Raw genomic sequence first — 20,205 nt, 5'->3', positions numbered from 1 at the left:
CGTATTCATAAAGGCATCAATACACTAATTTCAGGGTTATGTGACTTATCTGCTGCGGTGTTTAAACAGTCATGTCCCATAACCGCATGGCGGGCGTGTGATGATGCTTGGTGAACAATACGGCTCACAAGATTTGTCCTGATTGTTTTTCAATGTTCGACTTTATAATATCATAATAAACAAACAACTTGTCGCGAAGATATTAACCCGAAACTAAACATAACTATGAAAGCGTGGCCCCTATATTTACAGATTTAGTCGGCACATGATCATTGAGCTAGAGACCGTCAGCACAGCCGCTTTTGCTGCCCTCATTGAGTTGGCTGACTACGCCATTGATTTAAGCATTGGTCTACATTATCATCCTATCTAAAGAAGATGTGAACGTATTCTTAAAGGCAGGATGTTATACTGACACTACTTCAGATTTAACTCTTATCCTGCCACAGGGTTATTCCCCATTGTGCCAAGCCCCAAATATCCCGTGCCAGGTTGTTTTGGAGATAATCTGATTTACGCGATGGTTAGTGAATAGTGCGTGCGAAACACACAGCACAGTCCAATAAGCATGAACAATAACTGCTACTACGAATGCGTGCTTGCACACACATGGCAATGAATCAATGGTTAGCTAGCATGTACAAAGCACTATAAAGGTAGCGTGCATGCAACCTCATGGCATGCCATGAGTTAAGTATACTGTCATCTGCTGCTTACAATGTCTCGATGTGTCGACAGACATGGCCCATAATGCATCAACAACTGCGCGTGTGATGATGATTAGGTATAGGAACCGGAAATCGTTCTATGTACGCCTTCACCGAAAGATGGCGAAATTGAATATACATTTCAGCAGCGGTAGCGATGTTGGTAAAATAAATTGAAACAGCTGTGAATGAAGGAAGGACTTTCTGAAGAAAGCCATGACAACTAATGGCTATTCAGAGGAACTATTATACGATGTGATAAAATTCCTCGGAGCCGCCATGCGTTTTATGACCTTACAGCTCATAACTCAACGTAAAGGCTAGCGTATCAATAAACTGAAGTGTGTACCCCGTCATATACATGTTAAGAGAGAGTAATTTATGGTTTGGAGAAGGAATTTATTTCAAAAAGTAAAGTTATTGTACTTTCAACACTCCAGATGGAGTTTAATCGACTAATGCAATTTTGTGTGGAATGTCACTAATAATAAGTTGATCAATTCACCTATCAATCTATTCATCTCTTTTTGTTTTACTTCGTACAAAAAGAGACAATACAGAAAATTCCTAAATGTTCGGGGTCTAATTTTGGCCAGCGCGCAGAGCCTACAACTAATTTTGACCCTTAACCAAAAATGCTGAAATAATAACTTTTGACGAGCTCTGAACATTTAATGAAACGTAATGTCAAGTTATCACTGTCCGGCGTTTTAGAGCATTTTATTTTGTTAATGCTACCCCTTTTCCATAAGTAAAATGTGCTTAAAATCCAAGACAGATACAAGACAGTCATGGTTCTTAAAATTGAATCTTAGATTTTGAAAAGCTAAAACTAATACCACATTATTACTTTCGAGACACCGATAAAAGGGAGAGAAAGAAGAATGAAACGTTACCAAAGAATGCCGCTCGGCCATAGTCCTTTTGTAAAAGAAATCTTAAAAAACACTACTTATTTTCGATGTTTTTTGTTGTTGTAGTTCTTATCTCTATCTCAATTCCAACAACGTATACACATAATATAAATCAAACCAGAAAGCTCATAATTTTGGCTACATAAACATGCTAGAAAGAATAAAAGTAGAAGGGGTAGAAATATGGTATAAACGATCATAAGGAGATACAAACTCTCTGCGCATTATGACCGTTTTTGTTTACTATAAATTTCAGATCCCCCTATAAATAATTCTTTATGTGTTAGGTTTACAGTCATCTACAGTAAACAGCTCTGATCACTCTTTAACATGGAACTGCAGGAGGTGTTATTTTCTTTCTTTTTAAAGATAACGATGGACCTTTAATGTGACATTTACTATTAATTCCTTTGCTCGAAGATAGACAGGAAGGCCTTTTCCCTTTCATTTTTAACATGACGTCGATTCCGGCTGTTAACAGTGGACTTCATTTGTTATTTATTATCCATCGCCTGCAGAACATCATGTCTTCCGTCATGATCCGACTCGGGCCATTAATTATGTGATTGAAAATTGCTCCAAGTTCCTCTTGTATCTGAAAGAGCCTCTGATCATAATTTAACCCAAGTAAAAAGTTTCCTTATTTTCCCCTTTCCATTAGACTGATTAGGCTGATCTTAAACCTGTCGTTAAAGAGGCTGAAGTTTCATAAATATGTAACTAAGTTCCACAAAGAAGTCAATGGCAATTACATTATGGGACGAAATTCTAACCATCTCTCTCAATACAACCATGCACTAAATACAGATTAAGGACTGGAATGTACATAATCAAATTAACAATGTCTCATTTGTCTACAGCCATCATTTTTTTCGTTTATTAAAGAGTCAAAGACATTTACAGCTTTAGTAAAAAACATCATAATATTTATAAAAAAGTTAAACTCGAAGTATGTTGGAATTTTTAATAAAATTTCCCCATGAATTACTTGCACACGCTGGCGATAAGTCTTTTACTTTTCCAATTGGAAGTTCCATCCTGAACTTGATGAGTGCCTACGTTAAAATGCAGCGACATACAATCCATATATTGAAGTAATAGCTGTTAAGGTGTCTCTAATTTGAAATTTAATTGGACGTAAATTGTTAATGAAAGACAAAGGCCCTCGAAGGGTCTCCCATTAAGTGGCTAATTTGTTGAAAGAGTACTACATGCATACCTTAAGATGATTAGTTCTTAGAGGAATAAAAGGGTCATAGAATAGGATGATGTTATAAACCTTTCTCCATATACAATTACATATTTGTATCCAATAGCAGTACACCTTTTACATGGCAAACACTTATTGATGGAAATTTAATTTAATTTTAAAATTATCAGTTTTTTTTTAATAACCTTAAATATCACCATGCTGCTACCAGCATCCGTTCTTTCTTTTGCACTTTTTTGTTAGGAGGCTGGCATATTTTGATGCTCTTAATATGCGTTTTATTCGTTTTCAGGGCAATGACATTATGGTTAGTTTTGATTGATGGTTTATTTTACCTGGTAGCTAAGAAGCATATGTGTGCTTGTTAGTAAGCAACGAGAGGACCGGTGACTTTAAGTCCTTTCTGAGGGACTAGGTAATCAAATTGAATTCCTTATCAGAGGGCACTAGCGAATCCAATTGTGTTCAATAACTCGAGACCACTGATCTACCACTGAGCCATCTCGCCTCCTGTGTCTTAAGATTAGGCATAACATTGAAGTTATTCTGACCCTTTTCTAACCGACGAGTGTATGCTGTTTATTGGAACGCGTCTTATAAAAAAGAGAGTAGGCCTACTACTCCCATAACTGAATAGTCTACAGCTGTGTATATTTGATAAAAGTTAAAACAATTAGCCAAATCCCGAAGGACCGATAAGGACAAAATAAACTAAACACTCCCCAGAGATTATTCCAAACAAAGCACCTTTTCAGGGAAATAACTTTCGTCGTTTCCCCTGTCCTCTTATCCCCTTCAGAATACACGGCGCATTTATATCAGGAACGACACGCGGGAAAAAAAGGTGGTCGCGAAACCCAAAACCAACCACCGATCATGTTATCGATTTATTCATGTGCAATCGATCGTCCGAGATGTGTATCTCATAGTGTAGACGTGGAATAGGACACCCCTGAGCTTGGGGGCACACTTAGTTTGCTGGGGTCTAGCTATCTTGCGTTCGTTTTCAACCTACGTTGCCTCGCATTTTGTTTCTCTTACCATACTTTGTGAACACTATCACATTTTGTAGGAACTAGCTTCGCCCCCCTCTTGATTAATGTTTACGTCATCATCATTTATATGCACACCTGAAGGCCTTCTTCGTCATCTTTGTTTCTTTTTTTCTCTTATTAGTTCTAATTGTTGTTAGGTTGTATTCATAGTCAGAGGATTATCTCTCAGATTGCATCTAGAATGCATGCGTTATTTGTTGTTACTTCAATTGAAATGTAATTCCCTTTTTTAACTGGAATTTTCTTGTAACTGAGCTATGCTAAAACGTGGCGGCTTCACAGGTGTTGTGAGGTGCATGCTCTGACGACAATTGCTCTACGCAAAATTTCTTATACAGACTAATCAAATTTCTTATTTCGACAGTGGAAAAAACACTATACAGTATACTTAAAACGAGGTTAAACCCAAGTGCAATCCTAGCTCAAACTATTACATTTCACGATTTAAACTCCGGGGTAATGGTGCCAGAGCAAAATTCCATTCAATGGACGAGGTAGTTTCCTTATGCATAAAAGTCGTACTTTTCAGTTTTCGGTAAAAAGAATATTGTTCCGACCAAAAGTTTTGTCGCCTCGTGCTAGTTTAAAGGGAATCTCCCCTCCCGCATCCATGAATCTGAATTTAAAGGCAGTACTAATTTTTGTATGAAACCCTACATTTGATGAAAGAATAAAACAGAATGTGTTTTGGAATTTGAATCGTGAATCTGGGATATTCATTTTCATTCCACTGGTAGTTTCTACACGCCTACCAACGGCTAGAAGCACAGGACTGAGATGCGATCGGATACGTACTGTAGCTCTCTCGTCAGTTTACATTTTGATCATATCGATTTTAGTCCAAGGCTCGTTTTAGGATCTCAAGTACTCGCCTGCGGGGGCCCCCATCTTCTTGAATGAAATAAGACAACAAAATAGGGTAATATTGCGGATTGCATATCCCCACAGCCTTCTGTTCAGTCGTATCTTTAACCTCTAGCAACCCCTCTCCTCCCTCTCTCTCTCCCCCTCCCCTCTCCCCGTCTTCCTCTCGTCCTAATGATTCCTTCTGTCTTTCTTCCTCTCCCTCTCATTGATTCACTATCTTTATATAGCATGGTATAGTGTTTCCTCTTCCAATCCCAATCTTTTTCTCTTTCCCTCACCCTTTCATATATGTTTTAAACTTTAGCATTCTTTCACCTATCCCCTCTCCCAATATATACCTCCCTCTCAGTGGTTCCCCCTCTCTATAATTGTTCCCTTTTCTCCTCCCACTTCCTTTGTTTCATTCTCTCTCTCTCTCTCTCTCTCTCTCTCTCTCTCTCCATTTCTCTATCTCCTTCTTTCTTCCTTCCTCTCTTATCTTTAGCATCACCTCTATCATTCTCTCTCTACATCTGCTTATCACTTGCAGGGCTTGAGATTGCAAAATCGAGCTATTTTTCTCAATACATATCCATTTTTTTTAAATGTAACTCTCTTTTGATTAATACTTCCTTTCATTCTGTTTGGCTAATTATAATTTTGTGCCCTTCCCACTCTTTTTCTCTCTATACTCTCTTTTCTGTCTATTCCCTCAGTTTTTCTCTTCCTCTTTTCTTCCCTTCTCTACCCCTCTCTCTCCTCTCTCTCTCTCGTTCTACCTCTCTCTCTCTCTATCTCTGTCTCTCTCTTCTCTCTCTCCCTCTCAATTCCCCATGTTCTACTAACCTGTCTCTGCCTCCTCCCAGTCTCTCATTTCAGTTGGCCCTTTCCTCTCTGTTAATACCGCTCCCTCAACCCTTTTCTCTCCCTCTCTGTCCCCATCTTCTCTGCCTCTCCTTTCTCCCAATTCCCCCGTCCCTATCCAGTTCTGCCCTCTTAAGGGGGTGGTACTCCAACATATCGTCCATTCGATTAGCATTGATATTCCAATGAGGATTTACCGACGGGAGTTTGGGTATTTTTTCGGACTTAAAAGGTTTCTATCGATTTTGCATTTACCAGATGCCTGCAGTGATAAGGGTTTCAAGAGGCTCTGCTGTTGTTGTTGTTCTTTCTACAGATTACTTGATACGGATACGTGTCTGTGGCTGCTATAATTCCCTTCCGCTGCATTTGTGAGGTTAGTTTTGCTCTATTTTCCAACCACGGGGAATAACATGACCATGTTTTTCAGTCTTTGTGTTGTTCCAATCAGTGATTTGATACAGATAAGTGTCTATGGCTGCTACAATGCCTCTCTTCAATTCCTTTTACAGGTCCTGTTTCGCTACGTTTTCCGCCCAATGTTCATACCAGAATCGAAAGAATCCCGTTGTGCTGGTGTTGTTTTTATGAATGACTTGGTACAGATACATGTTGATCGTTGCTATGATGCCTCTCTGACACTGCTCTTAAAAATTAATTCCGCTCCATTTTTCGTCCAACGTCAATATAGCGGAACCCAGATAATCCTGTTTGTTGGTGTTGTGTTGTTCCTACGAATTACTTGATACGGATTTCCGTCCTAGGCTTTCCTTTTAAAGGCGAATTTTGCTCTTTCTTTCAACCATCTTCATTACCAGAATACTTGTGATAATTATGCTTGTGATAAAGAACTTAACAACTGAGGCATAACTGATAAATTATTAGATTATCCCTATAACCCCTATCCCAGCAGTAGCGAATAAGAATTGTACAATATCTAATGCTATGGAGATGTATGATTGAAGGAAATTTCCAAAGGTACTTCTTGCTTTTAATCTTATCATATTATGGACTTATGAAGGATCAACGATACCTTGAAAATTGGAACTAATACATACTTTCTAACATAGGTATTTCAGAAGTAAACGCCACTTTTCTACATCTGCGAAGCTGTTAGACATTCTTTCTAGACAATCCTACTTTAATATCTACCGTAGATAACATATTTCAATGATGCGCGATTATAATGACCCGCGCCCCTCACCCCCCTTACCCCGACTGATAACCTTCCTAATCATCTCTGTAGGACAAATTACTGGATTTAAGGAAAATACCCATGAAATATACCCTTCGGAAATTTGTCTCCACCACCCCCACCCCTTTAGAAAACTAACACAACTACCCATCAGGAAAAAGTGCTTTGTATCGAGAAAGATGAGAGCTAAATATGGCTATAAGGACGTTTGTTTCCATTCCATGAAATATTGCATAATAATATCATAGACCACTATCGAATCATTATGCTATACATGTATGACCTTCGATATACTCACATCGGCGTATAGGGTGGGTCCAGGCATTGAGGGGGCACAAGTGCAATGGATTAAATAAAATGCACACGAATGAAGCCAGCTAGTGGATGAGGGTATCAGGAGGTTACGTTGTCAACCTCCATTCTCCCTTTCTCTTTCCATCTTAGTTTCATTCTTTTAGCTAATGAACAGTACTGAGCAAGTTCCCCCTACCCTCAAGCTCCGTCAATGCATGCATACACCATTGTTTTCTATTCCATTTCTGCTACTAGATAGACGTTTGCGGTATGGCCGTCTGTGATGTGGTAAGCGATTTTACCAATGTACTTGTACATCACGTCAATACTGTCTGGCAGCAAGACATCGGTCGGAACATGCGCATCCGGTTATACCACATGCGTGTCATTCTATGGACAGTTTGCCCTTGTATTTTTGCAGAAAGTGAATAATTTTTTAGGCTGAATTGGAGGAAAAAAGTAAACTACATGTTAGACTGTACGAGGAATTAATAATTGACAAGTATTCGCTTCTTGCAAATGTCATTTTATGGGTAGTTTTCCGTCTCAGTGGCGGTTTTGAAGAACCTAGATTTTAAATTAACAACGGTTGACGATTCTTTAACAAATACCATTTGATATGAACAGCGTTTAACTACTGTAGCCCTATTAAGTGTGATTCAAAATTTAGTCCAACGACGTTTGCTCCGAGATGTATCTCATCTAAAATACAGGTTTAAGGTTTTTTTGTTTTGTTATGAGAACAGGCATTTCTTACTTTTTAGCGTTGTAGATGATCAGAACCGTGATATAGACGAGAAGAACGGCTACGAAGGCTACAGTGATCCAGAGAGCGGCATGGTTGATGTTCGCCTCTGTCATGAGTCCTTCGTCTCGATGACGATGCACTGGTGCTTCTTAAAATATGACAATCGATAAAAAATAAAAAAAACATTCATCAAATGCAAGGTTATGATTTGTATCAGCGTTTCCATAAGAGAACAATAATAATAATAATAATAATAATAATAATAATAGCATAATAGTCCACTCCAAATTTTATTAAACCGAAACGGAAATTCTTTTTGCCCAATTGATCGTGAGCCCGGCAGCCACTGAGCAGCGCCAGATCGACGTTGCTCTATCCCTTATTGTTAAACGCCAAACAAGGTAGCAACAACTCCCATCTTTTAACGTCTTTTGGTATGACGCGGCCGGGGTTCGAACCCACGACCTCCCGGTTGTGAGGCGGGCGTTCTACTGACTGAGCCAACACTCCGGTTACCCTATTTACAATTACCCTATTTCGAAAAAATCTTCTTTTTTTTTTAGCTAGTCTTCTTTTAAATGTTTATTTTGTATTCTCCCTTAGCTTTTCTCTTCCAATGATAAGTATTGAACTTGAATCTTTTAATCTTGAGAACAGGAAATAAATGGAAATAGACAAGTTTGCCAAAGGGTTTATAGAATGAAGATTCATTTGAAGGAACCAATTGGTAAAGAAAGCATTTTCAATCATGGAAAACAAATTATTTTTGAAAAAATATCAACGATTATTGATCCTTTAATTTAACAGTGTCCGCGTCCTTTTCAATTGTTTTCAAATATTGGTTCCCCTTCCCCTTTTCCTGATTTAATCGGGTACATTACAATATAACACGCATACACACACACACACACCTACATATATTTTCAAACTTGGAGGTTAGCCATTTCCTGACTGAACTAATTCTTTTAAATATTTGTCGAATGAATTATTACCAGGGATTACGCCATTTTCATGGTCGTTTCCATCTTCAAAGTGTTGTTTTTTCGAATCCTCTGATGACGCTGAAGATGCACCAGTTCTCCGTCGTCCTGTAGATGTAGTTTTCCTAGATGACATCGTATGCCCGCTCGATGCCGTCGTTACGTATTGTTTCTCCGTATATTCTATCACCGTCACATCTTCAGTCTCCGCAGACGACGTCGTATGAAACTCGTCGCCATGTCTGTTCCTCAAATCTGTAAGAGAGACTGCCGACGACGTTTCGAAAGTTCTTTCTACACTCGATGCGGTTATGCCCCCAAGGGCGCCCTCTTCATAAGGTAGAGTTCTATGTTCTTCTGCAGAATTCGTTCCTGATGTATGTGTCAATATCACAGTGTGAACTAAAGGCTCTTTAGGGTTCTCCGAAACGGTATCGCTCAGTAAGTCTGTCTTGGGCACATGCACGGGCAAAGTTTCACTTTGAAGAAAGTCTTTTGGAGCCATCGTGGTGACGTCATAATGAATGTCTTTGCCCGATGATAAATCATCGGGTAAATATGTTGTAGGCACGTTGGGCGTTCCAATGTCTGTTGCTGCAGCTATATAGGTGAGAATAAAAAACACAAAGTGTTTTGATAGAGAATGACAATGAACAATAACACTAAAAGTGTTCAGTTAAACATCGCAAAATTAAATAACAACATTGTGCAGTATCCTCAGCTGCAACAGATAATGCAGATTAGCGTCACTATGAGTTAGATTTTCGACTACTTCATTTATTATCTTACTTCGGAAGACTAAGGAAGTGTAGTTAAATTTCTACATGCACTTAATTATATTAAAAAAAATATGTGTACACATTTAGATGTTCGAAAATTCGATCATTTGATATGTGGGATGACGTACTTTTCTTATTGTTTAATAGTCATGGTGATCCGATATTTTATCCAGTCTAGTCTATATTTCGCAAACAAATTATTGGACCAAACATCGCAGTATAATCTCTAAATCCAATTTCCTGAACCTATACCTACCCTAAATTTCGAATGGAACACACATTTAAGGTTAATGGTTAGATTTTCACAGGAAGTTAGGAATTCAGTCAGTGTTAAAAATTGACTGAGGAGCAACAGAGGCAAGAAACAATTTAATATCGAATATGTGCAATTTGAAGGTGTAGGAGAAGCTGGAGGTACATAAGTTGATTTCGGAATGACAGGTTCATTTAGCTCAGATGTATCTCTCATCCCCATTTTCATATCCCCTTGTCCACTGGCCGTGGCACTACATCAACAGAAGGAAATTTATCTGTAAAGGTATCTTCTCCCAGCTCGGAGGTTAATTGCAATATTTTCCCAAACTTATTTTTCCTTTCTTTTCTGGAATGTTAATCTCAGGAGAGGGGAGGGTGCTGCTACTTTGCAGTGGGTACGTCCGGCTAGTTTCCCCACAAAGTGAAATTTGGCATTCTTTTGTAGGTTCATGTTCATGGGGTTTTGTTTTTATTGTTGATGTTGTTGTTGTTGTTTTGGGTTTCTTTTTTATAGGGGGGTCGGTATTTTACCTCTTTCTCTTTTAAAGATGCTTGGATCTACATATAATAACACCTACACATTCCTTTTGCGCAGATTTCTTTCTCTCATCCCCATTGTCATATCCCTTCATCCAATGACCGTGGTGGCTACTACATAAACGAGGTTTCCTTCTTTTTGTGAAGGGAGAAAATAAAAGGAAGGAGGGCCAACTTGGTAGTGTAAACAAAATAACCACTGGCGCATTTATATAGGCACAACCAGCGCAAGCCCCTTTTTAATCCTATTTTGTCCTTCTCTATGTACATATAAATAGGTATTTTAAAATTTGCTTCTTATTAGAGACTTTTTGGTTTCGTGGCCTCCACATCCCCCCCCCCCTCCTCTTGTACAGAAGCCTTGGCATTCAGTGGACCCATCTGGCCCGTGCCCTCGTTTAAACTAAATTTAGTTTTTGCTACGATTTTTTTTTAAAGCAGAAAATCCTTGATCCGACCCTGATTCCATCTACAGGTTCATTTTGCTCAGATTTTCAATCATCTACAATTTCATATGTCCTCGTGCGATGGCCGTGTCAATACATCAACAGGAAGAAATCGTGAGGTTTCCAATTTCGCCGGTTTATCTTGGGCGGAGGTGGGAGAAGCATGATCAGTAAAACTGAGCGAACCGTACCTATAGATCGAGAGGGAGAGAATGGTAGGGGGGGGGGGGGGTGGAGCTCAAGTGAGACAAAAACAGGAAGGAATTTGCTGCCTTTCTTTTTCTTCTTATTTGACTTTTTCATGCGTTACCCTTTCTTTCTCTTTCTCTATAGAATGGGTGGATATTGCATATTAGCCTATGGTTAACAACTAATATTTTACTTCGTTATCCGTTCCTCTTACTGCTTCTAGCCAAATTAATTTTATTTCTCAATATTCCATTCCACAATCCGTCCTTTTGTAATTGTTGTATATCTATAATCAAACTGTCTTTGTATTTCTTGTAAATCGGATACCGAGTTCCCTACAACGATTTGTATTACATTTTTCTTTCTTCACCGATTCCCTGTAAAGACATCTGATTTGTGTCTGTCCTGCTTGACACTCCTCTCTCCTCTCTAGTAGATCTCTAACCTCCCTCGCTCTTGTTCTCTGCCCTCTCACTCTTTTTCTCTCCCCCTCTCTCACTCCCTCTCCCTATCTCTCCCTCTCTATCCGTATGTCTCCGCACACACACGCCCACGCACACACAAACTAATTCTTAACTTTCTTCTTGTGCCTTAGATGTTCATCCCCATACAAAATCCTGCAATGAAATTATTACGAATTATAAAGCTTGAAACATGACATAAACGATGACGGTTGATCTATCACCTTTATCTCTGATTGCTTTCGAGTAACTTGACTCTTCTCTTTGGCCAGAATTAATGTGTTCTTTACCTGATCGCATCAGCAATGGAGTAGTTCCAGCCATTCGTCAGAAGCCAGTGAATCAACAATGTCAACTCCACTGATTAATGCATTGCACATTCAAAAGTTTGTCATATCAGGATTGACTGTCAAAATCAAATATCAAAATGGAACCTCCAGAGCCTCGGGATGGGATAATATGTCAGGTAAATTAGAAAATTATAAGTGACAGTAATGGACGATCACGAACAAGTATACTGTGCCCATATCAAGACTCCCTCTCTCTCTCTCTCCCTCTCTCCCTCTCTCTCTTTCTCTCTCACTGTCCTCTAAAAAGAAATATAGGGTAGGGTTATAGTTGCTTATGCACTCTCCTCAAGCTTCACTTTATGTTTCCCCTCTTGCCGATATGACTACATTTGTAAATCTGCCATTCCCGTGAAGATACAAACAAGCTGAAAACAAAAACTTTCACATTTCACATCGGCACGTTCACCATTAGTCATTTAACGCACAGATTATTCAAATTAGATTCGCTGTTCATTCGATTATAATTATATTACTCTACTTAAACACTAACACTCACCACCATCAGCCACGACTACAAGAACAACAACAAACCAGTCGTTTTACCATAATTATGTAGAGCAAAAGTGGTTCACATTTTATAAGAATCATCAAAACAAATCTACTTGTGAAATATACGACTCATACAAAATACTACTTAATTTGTGATCACATTAAACATGTTAAAAGTTGCAAATGTTAAAAGATCGTGTATTGGTAAATATAGGCAGAACACTGCTCCGACATACCGTTTCGGTAATAATAATACTTTAATGCTTACCTCATCAAAGAAGTAGAATTAGATTTAGGATAGCAATTTGGTTTCAGGTAAAGTTAAGCATTTGGATTAGGTATTATAGTATTTGGCCCAGGGTTGAAAGTCGGAATTCGGTTGTGAAGGACAAGCAGGGTAATTGTCTGCCAACCCTGTGTGGTACAACCGGAAAAAATCTCTGTCTGAGCAAGGCCCTTGATTAAACCATGGATTCAACCTATATTATTGCGTGACCAAGCTTTTGTTTTTACTTCCCGTCATAATATGCACGCCGTAATTTCGTGATATTAATTTCGCAGGCTTTTCCCCACCCATTCATGCATCCATCACTCACAAAATGTTGCCTCGAGAAAAAAATATTGGATTCGTTCCGCATTGCCGAGTTTTAAGTCTTCGAGTCACACACATTGTTCTTGATGACCAATGATTAAAGCATTTGATGTTTCGTTTGTATCATGTAATTGTCTTAATATTTATATATCAATAATACTTGTACCAATGCTATATCATTTTAACAGATAAGCATTTGGAAACATGCTTGTGGTCTTACTGACGTGCAAATATCTCTTTTTAATATATATTCATAGGCCCTACCACAATTACTAAAGACGCCATTTACAAATATAGCCCCATAACACCTAAGCAACACTAGTTGATCAGGATGATTTTAATTACTACCACCACGCTCTGGAGAAATACGGTCATAGTTTAAACAAAACGAGTACCGTTATTTCGCCATGTTTCTATATAGTACATAGCCACTTAATGGACTGTAAAAGCTACCCATTATACCGTGAGCAAAATTATAAAATGTGATAATGGGAACGCACCCATGCCACTTGGAAAGGAAGCAGCTGGTGGCGATTGTAATATCTCCGATAGAGGGGCAGGATTTATTTATGGCAATCCACAGGGATGACACCGGTTTTCATCAGTAAAGAGTGCATTATTATTTGAGAGATCTCGCTCCAGAAATGGCCCTTCGAGGGACATGATGTGTAGAGCCTCTAAAGAATGCATGGTTTATATTACACCGTTGTCAATCCGGGGTTTTTAAAGATTGTTCTCTTGTCATTTTAGTACGCTGAACATTTATCGTACTTTTTCCACCCTTGAGCTGTTCAGGTGTTTTTTCTTTGGCTCGTCCTATGGTTCAAGTTTTGTGATCTAAGGGATATCATTTAAAAAAAGAACACATTGTCCCTTAGAGCAGAATCCACAATAAGTACCGTCGGATTGTGGGCGTGCGTCCGTGGGTGAGTCTTTAGCCCTACGCACACTATACGACCCGTCTGCGATCCAATTTTCTACGGATTGCAATTGGATAATATATGGAAATACAAACAAATCTTATCTTCTCTATTGAACCCTTGAATAATGAGATTAAAACTAAACATCAAAATTGTGATTTACTGTGGGCTTTTCACTATGAAAAAAGTCACACTGACAAATGGTATACATTCTAACGATGTCTTGTCTGACGTTTCTGCAACTGGGAGCCATTTGGCTTTTCCTTCTACAGGGAGGCTTGCAATACCCTGGAAACTCACTGCAAGCCACTATTTAGAACCCCTTTCATTAAGATTTTACAGATATGAATGTTTGTATCCAAGGCTACTGCACATTTTCTCCAAACTACCTCGAATCGTAGTCAGATATGGTGGGTTTCAAGCGTGAGTTAAAACCACTCATGTATCGAAACACGCTGTTCCGAAGTGTTTGCCAGACAGCGAAGTTTGATACCATAAACCCAGTGCTAAGAAGCAATGACGCACGGTTGTCTTAAGGCATCCCTGTGGTGGTCGTATGTTTTTGACAAATACCAAGGCAAAGTCGTCGCAAGGCGCCCGAAAGGCGGCCGAACGGGGACCATACGACCATGCGACCGTTCGGCCAGACTGCGCTGCCGCTACCGATAGCGGTATAACTAATGTGACTGAGGCATTAAGATACTTGTGTTGTAAGCAAACGGTTGTCCTCATAAATCCTTTTGCATTTTTACTCTAGAAATTCCAAAGTGCACTGTTACAATGATGACGTCTTCCTTCCTCTTTATCTCTTGTCTCATTTTCGTCTTTTCCTTCTTTCTTCTATTTACACCCTCTCTCTCTCTCTCTCTTCGTTAAAATTGCAACAACATGACGCCGTATGTAAAACAATGAGGAAACATCTCAATGCTGTACACTGGATAGCGGGAAAGAATAACAAAATCACCAACAACTGACATCTTAATTTTTGTCGGATTGACGTGACTTAGGAGATATGTTATTGTCAGGATCAAATTACGACAACAAAATACTCAGGTTTCCATGACTGACAATAGTTTTCTAGATCTTACCATTCTGATTTAATAAGCCGTAAATGAATATCAGGAGAAAAACATTATAAACGTGTAATTAAAAGACTTCCAACTTTTGCAATGTCTTAATAACACATATTATGTTAACCTTTTGACGCCTAGGCTAAGCACCAGCGTTGGTTGGTGTACTCGTGTGTATGTGTATGTGTGGAAGGGGGTATATTGTAGCTTCATGTTGGCCTTTAATTTTCAAAATTTGTGAGCGAAATATATCCTTTTCTGACAGCGATATCACAGTTTACACATTTCGCTCTCGACCATGCCCTGGCATATGTCAATAGTCATTCAGCAATATCGCTATCACGAAGAGTGCTATATGAAATTCAATCCAAAGTTTGTTCAACAGATTTCCGCGTTGGAGTTGTTACGCCATATTTTCTTGGGGGGGGGGGGGTACAAACAATAAGGAAGGTCAACCGATTTCTAGATGTACCGAAAAGACTACAAAAGACCACTAAATCAGTTGATTTACAAATCAGACTCACACCCTCCCTGCGCCACCTGACTACACGACTTTTTTATGACAAGGTCTAACCATTCTTTCTTAAAGCTCTTAAGAGGTGAAAATGCAAAGTATGAGTTCGAAAAGAATATGACGCAAAATATAGGAGACACAAATATCCCAGAGCATGAATATAACATGCCACTAAGTACACACGGGAGCATTTATGCATTTTTTACATCTCGTTATAATTCATGATTCCAATCAATTACCACTTTAACCATACATCATTAACCGTAGAGAATGGAGATCACAGTGTGAAAAAGATGATTATTCTACCTCAATTCTTCCTAAACAACAGCGCGAATCCATTAGCCAGCCTTTTAGGAAACACACCAGAGCATTTTCTCATAAATCGCCCTGATACTCAATGGATCATGTTAACTCGTTCATGAAACCCTTTTCGGGATGGGGGCTCCACAAAAATATTGACACGGGCGTCTGATGCCTTAGTTGTGCAAATAGACCTAATGCACACATTATTTCCATTAGGACGGTTAAACGATGGGAGCTATACAGATAATATGATGATTATCTAGCCCATTATCCTAATTGCATGACAGGAATCAATACTAATGGTCAGAGTGGTGTGTCGAGGGATCGGGGCTTTGGGATGGTATTCCTTTTTCCCTTTTAATTTAAACAAAATTCATCGTTTGTAGATCTCGAACGTTGATAGTGCTTTCCAGCAATTAAGGATTATACTTCCCTCATTAGCTTTGTGTAGAAACTAGAGAAATTGCTGGAGCTTTGAATAATTGATAATGGGCGGTTTGCATGTATTAAATATGACGTGCATGATACTTGCCTTTCCTCCCAACTGCTCTTTATAAAAGAAGTATAGAAAATATGGGAAATTAATGAAGATTCGAATAATTTGTATGAACAAAATTTTCCGGCATCCATCAATTTTCATGGTTCTTTTCCAATACGCAACTCCTCAAAAAAGGGAAAACGACAACGTATGCGTTCTCTTTGTAAGTTAGTAATGGGGAGCAAATTTTGTTTTTGGGGCTAGGGCAAATACGTTTATATCATGTATATTGAATGAATGAAAATGCACTTTCAATTTGACGTATCATTTGAAATAAAACAAAATCCACCAGTACCCTCGAGCTGTAATGTTGTTTGACCCCCAAAAGTACTTTTTTTCTAGGACGCGAAGCCCAATATAAATTGCCGAGAAACTGTCAACAGCTACCCCTCCTCTTTCGCTGTTTATAAAGATGGAATGAAAACATATTACAAACAATATTGATCTACTTTTCGGCAGAGCAATTTTTGCTTCTAAACAAAAGTAATAAATATCAATCGTATCCACAGGTTCAAGCTGTACATCATAACCAAAGACCAAACCAAGAGCATTTTCCTTAATATTTGGAGATACTGGAGATGTTTGATCTAGATTCGAATCTGTCATCCCACCATCCAGAGTCTAATAAAGCCATATTCCATTCAGAAAGATAATACCTTTCAAAGATCAGGCTCAATGATCCAAAAGGGCTCGTGGCCCGGCCAAGTGTTATTGCACTTTTCTCCGTCCTCCCAACCATAATACTATCCACTTTAGGTCGAGGTTTTAGGTATCATCCAGCTTTTACCATTGTTTATAAACGGACGGTATTGTGTTTTGACTGATAACGTAGTTTCCCGTAGTTAATTTGGCTTATTAATTTTGGAATGAGGATTCCTACAAACCCTTTACACGTACAAGGCAATACATCTCGCTCTAGCCCCCCCCCCTTCAATCATACTACACCTTTCTGTTGTCTGTATTTATGTCTTCCGCCAACAAGTTCTCTTTTATGTCTGAAATCTCCATCTTGGTCCTTTGCCCTACTTCTGTTATCGTTGTTTATGACGACGTCATGACAAAAGTCATAGTTAATCATAGGACTTGAGATTATTTTTTTTACAAACAGAACACATCATTTACACTAAGATCAAGTCTCCCCATTTTGATAATGACAAGATGTTCTCCATAATCACCTAGCCAAACCCCCATCATCATTACCAACATACCACCTCAAATACTACCACTTCTAAAATCACCTTCATCAGTACTATATCCAACGTTATCCCTAACACCATCATCAATCAATACCACCACCGCCACCATTGTCACCATCACAACCTGATTATTTTATAGATTCCCTCCTACTACTTTTTCATGTTGTTTCAGTTAAGATTTCTATTGCTTCTTAATCAGACTTAACGATAGTTGCCATTATTATTGTCATTTGATCACTTTTATTTGAATTTCATCGTAGATTGCTTGGACTGTTTTAATTGCTTTTATCATGTATATACATTGTAAACTGTTTTAACCATTGCAATTCAGTCTTTGGACTGCGACTGTGGATAATATTCAATCAAATCCTTCAATTAAAAAAAAAGATCAAAGCTACAATCGCTATCACGACCACCACCACATGCCCTTCACCCACATCTATGTCATCGGCACCAGCACCATCACTATCACCACTAGCTACTCCCATCACTACCACCACTAATACCACGACCACTACCTCCACCTTCGCTACTGCCAGCATCACCAGCACCATCACCTTTACCACTACCCACAACAGCACTACCACCGCCACTTACAAATCACCAACAACACCACCATCTCTACCACCACCACCACACCCCATCCCCAAACACTACATTATCCTTTGCCCATCTACGTAATCAACCGTCTCCGTCAAACCACGGAGTTATGAGAGCTCTCATAAGTCCTTGGCCAAACATAACTTCTCATCTTCACCGGTATCTTGCTCTAAAACACTCGTTCTTCATTGCATTGCACTCCAATGTTTCCCTTCCCCATCTTTTATCACCCCTCCATCGCAAATAGCAAGAGAAGGTAACACCTTTCTAAGATTCAGAAATGAAAGCTTTGTCTTTCTCACGTTCGTATCATCTATGAAGACAGTTTGTCCTTCATGATATCTGTCCATCTGTGGTTGCAACTCATCTAGAACCCATTCTATCTGTGACCTTTATCCTTGTAGCGCAGGAGAGTGACCACAGCATCAAATATTGCAGGGATCATCCTGTGTTTACTTGAAGATTGATGGATGTTTGAATGAACAGTTGATATCACTCGCTCCCCAGTCCTTTTCGATCAATTTTTACGGAGATTCTGACCTACATATCCAAGGTGCTTCTTGTAACATGGCCCATTGCCATGCCTTGTTTGGTTTGGTATGAAAAGTGGGTCCGAATTGTTTTCTTAGCTCGAAGTAGATTGCAATATGTAAGGGAGAGAGGGTGGGAGAGGGGTGATATGAGAGAGGGAAAGGGAGAGAGTCGAAGAGATGGGGGAAGAGAGAGAGAGAGAGAGGTAGAGAGTGACGGGGGAACACTACAAAGAGTATTGAAAGGGAAACATAAGAGAAATGTACATTTAACAAATTATACAAAGGCCAGGTAAAACGCGAAAGAGTGTTCGTATAAGGAGAGAGAGAGAGAAAGGGTATCTAAACAAATCAGAGATACATATGAAATGAGAGAAAGAGAGATGGAGCTAGAGAGAGAGAGAGAGAGTTAGAGAAATACAGAGAAAGAGATATATATATATATATATATTATATATATATATCAATATCTATATTTGGGAGAGACGGACAGGTAGAAACATAGAGGCGTGGAAGCGTAAGAGAGCAAAAAACAAACACGTACTCAACATAAAATGAGGATGAGGGGATTAAAGATGTTAAAGAAAATGCCACTTTTTCCATAACAAGGTAACTGTAATATCATTTCATCGCATTTGTGCCTTAAGTATTTATATATACATATATACATACATATATCTCACACACACACATTTTCTTTGTCTTTGTATTTTTTTCTCTTTAGTAACATGTTCGGTTCCATTCGGTCTCACTTCAATCATCTCGACTCACCTCTAGTCTCTACCATTTCTTGTATTCTCCCATTTCATTCCTTTCATTCATCTACCTGCTTTCCTCTCTTAAATCCGTCTGTTTGTTTAAGAAAATGCGGAGAGATTTTCCTTGACTGATCCACATAAAAAGCGCGGGAAACAAGAATATGTTATGATTGATCCTTGTCACACTCGCCTGCTACGTCAGAACATCAAACGCATCCGACCTACTCCTCCTGAATGACAAATGGCGTCACGTGATGACTGTGTGTTTCAGAACGGATCTGACGGCTTTATTCTATCCTAAATAAAGCATTTTGGCAAAATCTGAGTTATATCACACTAAAATGCATTTCATGACCCACATTTTGCGGTACTTTTGTTGATTTAGTGATATAAATGTACATATATTTTAAGACGATCTTTGTTTTGGTCTGACTAAAAATACTCCGCGGTTCAATGTCCCTAATATACCCAAAATACTCAGTATTTGTTAACGCCCTTTTTGTTCTCATGCCAGCTGCACCCGATGCGTTATTCGACAGCGTTGTTACCTGAGCTAATAAGGCGTGTGGAGGCAATTAATGCATGCGTCAGTAGTGCAACGCAAATGTTGGTTGTCATTTTGTATGATATCACTCTGACATGGGCCGTCAAACTCCTAGCAATCGCAGACGCAATCTACGTCAGGGTTACGTATATTGCACACGGGCGTCATTTTGCTGACGCGTGACTGCGTCAGTGACTGTCTCTGTATGTTTGACACTTCATGTGAGGAATAATACATCTCACAAATACAATGCAAAACGAAAAGTACAAACATTGCGTTGAATTACTTGCGTATGCTCAAATGGAATCGCCTTCATGACGC

The 20,205-nt window shown here is 39.0% G+C and overlaps 1 protein-coding gene across 1 annotated transcript in view; it reads right to left on the bottom strand.

The window, feature by feature from the left end:
• The window catches only part of LOC100894079, a 40,972-nt gene that overhangs the window by 8,581 nt on the left and 12,186 nt on the right, over positions 1 to 20,205 (bottom strand). Inside the window, exons 3-4 of the mRNA XM_003724623.3 lie at positions 8,826 to 9,413; positions 7,843 to 7,981 (exon numbers count right to left, since the gene is read on the bottom strand). Of these exons, the coding sequence (XP_003724671.2) occupies positions 7,843 to 7,981; positions 8,826 to 9,413 (727 nt within the window). The remainder of the gene's footprint in view (positions 1 to 7,842; positions 7,982 to 8,825; positions 9,414 to 20,205) is intronic.

This window comes from Strongylocentrotus purpuratus, unplaced genomic scaffold (genome assembly GCF_000002235.5).
Source record: "Strongylocentrotus purpuratus isolate Spur 01 unplaced genomic scaffold, Spur_5.0 spur5_scaffold_16, whole genome shotgun sequence".
Lineage (NCBI taxonomy): Eukaryota > Metazoa > Echinodermata > Echinoidea > Camarodonta > Strongylocentrotidae > Strongylocentrotus > Strongylocentrotus purpuratus.
Note: the sequence above shows the minus strand (reverse complement) of the source record. Positions and strands in the feature narration are given on the sequence as shown.